This window comes from Coenobita brevimanus, chromosome 27, assembly GCF_032717465.1.
Source record: "Coenobita brevimanus isolate Jiangsu-jjx chromosome 27, ASM3271746v2, whole genome shotgun sequence".
Classification (NCBI taxonomy): Eukaryota; Metazoa; Arthropoda; class Malacostraca; order Decapoda; family Coenobitidae; genus Coenobita; species Coenobita brevimanus.
In genome coordinates this window covers 1,115,001-1,120,000 of record NC_136980.1, presented here as the reverse complement: position 1 = coordinate 1,120,000, position 5,000 = coordinate 1,115,001, and the positions used below count along the sequence as shown (strand labels likewise).

The 5,000-nt window shown below is 41.6% G+C and overlaps 1 protein-coding gene across 2 annotated transcripts in view; it reads right to left on the bottom strand.

Annotated features, from left to right (window-relative positions):
* Positions 1-5,000, bottom strand: part of LOC145394381 (beta,beta-carotene 15,15'-dioxygenase-like) — a 44,160-nt gene that overhangs the window by 8,950 nt on the left and 30,210 nt on the right. For both annotated transcript variants that reach the window (XM_080268252.1, XM_080268253.1), the window contains one exon: positions 575-715. In XM_080268252.1, coding sequence (XP_080124378.1) covers positions 575-715 — 141 coding nt within the window. The remainder of the gene's footprint in view (positions 1-574; positions 716-5,000) is intronic.

Below are 5,000 nucleotides of genomic sequence, written 5' to 3'. Positions count from 1 at the left end.
TCGAACTTACGAACTGCGAGAAGATGTTTTTTCCAGAGGTCAGGATATAGTGAGTTTTTTTTTCGTTTTTTTCGTTTTTTTTAACTGCCCAAAACCTGGAAATATTGTAGAAAAGAACGCAAGTTTTTCTGCGACTTACTAACTGTTATAAGACCCAAGAGCAGCGTCAGGGTATATAGTGTTTGTTTTTTTCTCTTTTGGCTTAAACTGAAAAAAAAAATACATGAAAAAACACCAACTTTTTAAAATAACTTGCAATAAAACACCAACTTTTTTTAATAACTTGCAAAAAAAAAACTATTTTTTTTTTTATAACTTGCAAAAAAAAAAAAAAAAACTAATTTTTTTTTTAATAACTTGCAAAAAAAAAAAAAAAAAAAAAAAATTTAATAACTTGCAAAAAAAAACTAACTTTTTTTTTAATAACTTGCAAAAAAAAAAAAAACTTTTTTTTTTAATAACTTGCAAAAAAAAAACACCAACTTTTTTTTTAATAACTTGCAAAAAAAAACAACTTTTTTTTTCAATAACTTTGCAAGAAAAACACCATTTTTTTTTTTTTTCAATAACTTACAAATTGGGAGAACATCCTGGAGAAGATGTTTTTGCAGGGATCAGGGTAGTTGTGTGTGCCAAATTCTGTGAACACGGGGCGCTGAGCCACACACGCCTTCTTGTATGCGTCCGAGCGAAGGTAGCGAGACCGGAACGTTACCTGGGGAAGACGTAATTAAGGTGTAAGGCAGGTAAACTGACAGACTAGGTTGATACGATGATTGGTAGAGACTAGATTGATAGGTATGGGTAGATTGATGGTGACAGGTAGATTGAGAAACCAGATTGATAGGTAGAGAGGTAGATTTATAAATACACAAGTAGATTGATAGGTTGATGGGTAGTGAGATTGATAGAGGCAGACTGATAGGTAGAGACATACGTTTTGATCAGTGAACTTGGTTGATTGGTAGGTATGATACGCATTAATAAAAGGGAGAGAGAGAGAGAGAGAGAGAGAGAGAGAGAGAGACGAATGTTACCTGAGAAGAAGCTAATTAAAAAGGACAGAGAGGTGAAAGGGGAGGATGAGTGACCGCTTAAACGATAGATAAAGAGATGGATAGATTAACAAAGGGAGTGATTGACGTAGATAGGCACAGTAGGGAGAGGTTACCTGTGTGCAAATTAATTAACGTGTGAGGTAAGTGGAGGTAGGTTGACAGGTAAATACAGGTAGGTGTGTAAGTACAGGATACAGGCATACACATTCATGCAGAGAGTAGTGTATGGATGAATAAGCTGAGAGAGAGAGAGGGAGGGAGGAGAGTTAGAAGGTGAGAACACAAGTATTTCACATATAGTTGCAGACAGTGACTGTGCAATGAGAGAGAGAGAGAGAGAGAGAGAGAGAGACGTGGGGAGAGTTAGGGAGGGTAAGAACATTTCACACGCATAATACAGTTGCAGACAATGAGTATGCAGTGCTAATGAGAGAGAGAGAGAGAGAGAGAGAGAGAGAGAGAGAGAGAGAGAGCAAATATTCCCGCAAAGTTTGGCTGCAGACGATGACCTATGCAAATGAGATGGGTTTATGTGCGTGCGTGTGTGTGTGTGTGAGAGAGAGAGAGAGAGAGGAGGGGGGGGAGAGGTATGAGGAAAGGATATGAAGACGTTAAAAAAACAAGTAAGAAAAGTTGAATATAAAAAACAACAACTATCAGTCAGGTAACCCAAGTAACTAACCTTCCTTTCTGCTTCTCTGCTTTTCTTTAATCACTGACGAAGGTAAAAAAAAAAAATACCGGTACGAAACACTAGCCTCTCCTTTCATCATTTCCCACAGAAGATATCAATAACCAGTTTACCTTATCGAGTTTCAGGTTTGCTTCGTCCTGTTTCTCATTTCTTCGGTCAAGTTTTTACGCGTCGCCACCACCGAACATTCCTGCGAACGTAATCTTAGCAACTTGACCCTTAAGAGCGCGTGAGAAGCAGGTGTAACGTTATTTCGCGCTTTCTCTCTCATTTCACCTTTTTCTCTCGCTTTTCTTTAACGTTCGGTGTTTAGGCGGATGTGTGTACTTGAGTGAACGAAATATTAAGGCTTCTGACGTCATTAAACATTCGTATTTGCCTTTGAAGTTAGAAAATAGGAGATGTATAGAAGTTGGTGGCATCCTGATTTGAATGGCTGGATTTTAACGGCAGCAGGTCTTGTATTTAAAATTTTCCTATTATCCTAACGGTCGTTGTTTTGGCACATTTAAATATATAAAAAAATAACTACAGTACAGTCCTTTATTTTTAGACGTTAGGATGCATTCATACGTGTCTTAAAAGCTAGAAATAAGTAATTCTTGAAGTGTTTGGCATCTTTGTTTACATGGGACGACAAGAACGGCCTCTGATTGGCTGGTGGCTTGTGACGTCATGGCGGCAGGTTATGACGTCACGCTCACCTTGACAATGGCCCCCCGCCCCATTTTATCGCAAGACGATCATAGGTAAGCCAAAAAAAATTATTATTATTTTTCGTAGGGGTAAAAATGTATGTATTATTTTATGCCGAAAAAAAAAAAAAATCTTTCCAGCGTGTTTGGTTCAAGACGAGACTTGAAGCGAGACACACACACACACACACACACACACACACACACACACACACACACACACACACACACACACACACACACACACACACACACACACACACACACACACACACACACAATGAGAGAGAGAGGGCGGAGGAAAAACACCTCAGCATTTAGATAGATAGAGAGAATAGAGCAAAGAGATAGATAGTTAGATAGATATATGAATAGAGAGAGAGACAGAGAGAGAGAGAGCGGAGGAAGAACATCTCAGCATTTAGATAGATAGATAGATAAATAGAAAGATAGACAGTACGTAGGAGGGAAAACAGCGCATCATTAGACAGACAGAGAGACAGACAGACATTTCTCTCCTTCTCTTCTTCCCACCCAGTCAACTTTCAACCATGTCTGGATCTTTTGCGTAACTCACCAGCCTCTAAGCACGCCGGCGGTGGGGTGGGGTGGGGTGGGGTGGGGGGGCGTAGAGTGGGGGCGATTCCAGGCGTAAGGGGTATTATTTATTTATTTATTTATTTATTCTTTTTTGGGGGGGCGAGTGTCGACGTCAATTGTGGGTTTTTGAGAAGCTTAAAGTACGTGGAAGGAAGCGAAGAAGATGTATGGAAGTTTGGGGAGTGTGTGTGTGTGTGTGTGAGAGAGAGAGAGAGAGAGAGAGAGAGAGAGAATGATATATCAGGAAGAGGAAGAAAAAGAAAAAGATGAAAGAAAAACATTAACCAAAAAGGGAGGCAAAATAAGAGGACTGGAATCAAGAGGAGGATATACACAGAAGATAAGAGGAAGGGAGAAGAGGTAAAAGGGAAGGAAGAGGAAGAAGAGTGGGAAGTGGAGCAAGAGAGAGGATTAGGAGAGACTACGAAGGAGGGAGAGGAGAGAAGGGAGGGCAGGGGAGGAAAGGAGAGAAGGGCAGAGGGATGTAGATGAGAGGAGGAAAGAGAGGACTGGAAAGAGGGAGGGATTGAGAGGAGGAGGAGAGAGAGAGGAAGGGCAGGGGAGGAAAGAAGGGAGGGAGAGATGCAGAGGAGGAGAGAGAGGGAGGGAAGGCAGGAGAGCAAGGGAGAGAGGGAGGGATGGGAAGGAGGGGAGAGAGAGGGAGGACAAGGGAAGAAAGGAGAGGGGAAGAGATGAGGAGAGGGAGAGTGGGGGGGAGGTAGAAAGAGGAGAGAGAGAAAGAGAGAGCGAGTCAGCCCTTTCCCTCGAGTGATCCACATTATGTATCCAACTCTACTACCTTCAGACGATTTTCTTACGTCCAGGGGGTTATATTTCGAACTGAAGGGGTTGCACACAGCCTTCAGTGATCCTTCAGCACGAGAGCGCCTTCAGAAATTATAACACAAGCATGAATAAACTGAAGTATGACGTCATCGCTCTGAAATGCTTGAAATTGTTTGTGCAACCACCGTAGAATTTTTTTTGGGCCTAAGCTGCATCCTTGGTTACTATGCCTAAATATTGAGGGATTTTGTTTCCTCCGTTCTCTCTCTCTCTCTCTCTCTCTCTCTCTCTCTCTCTCTCTCTCTCTCTCTCTCTCTCCCCAAGCGCATTTTCACCTTTTCTTCATTCCTTTATTTCCTCCCCAGTTGTCTTCAAATTCGCCTCAAGAAATATCCCCTAACACCCTTTTCATTTCGATTTATTTATTTCTTTTTATTTTATTGAGGTCTTAAAGGGATTATGGAGTCAAACGTCAGCCCATATAAACTCGAAATTTTGAGACCCCGCCTTTGTTTTTTTTTTTTCTCCCTAGAGTTGTCCCTATGATGAGAGGGTTAATGGTGACGGTATCAACACTCCCAGGCTTCTGCGACCCGTGTTCTTGTCGCGTAAGCAAGCTCCCTAACACCTGTCCTTAAGTGATTTATTTTGCTTATTACACCTCACCGTCCTCCCGTGTGTGACATAGACCCATTCAGTATCACCATACTCTCCCCAACACCTGTTCTTAAGTGATTTATTTTGCTTATTACACCCTACTGTCCTCCCCTGTGATAAATATACCCAGCCAGTGTCACCGTACTCTCCTTAACACCAATTCTTAGGTGATTTATTTTGCATATTGTACCTTACTGTCCTTTGTGATAAACCCATCCAATATCACCTTACTCTCAATACGTACATAAGGATCTTACCCAGGCATATCCAAAAATAAATCGCTAAGGAGGAGGTGCTAGGGGAGCCTCTTTAACTGAAGGGAATGTGGGACGTTGACCTAGCAAGAGCAGAATACTAGAGTAGCTCCCACCATGAAGGGGCAGGGAGTAGTGGTGGCTGTGTATACATTGTCGTGTGTGTGTGCGTGTTTGTGTGTGTATGTGTAGCCTGTGTGTTCGTTTTTGTATGTATGTGTGTATGTTTGTAGCCTGTGTGTGTGTGTGTGTGTGT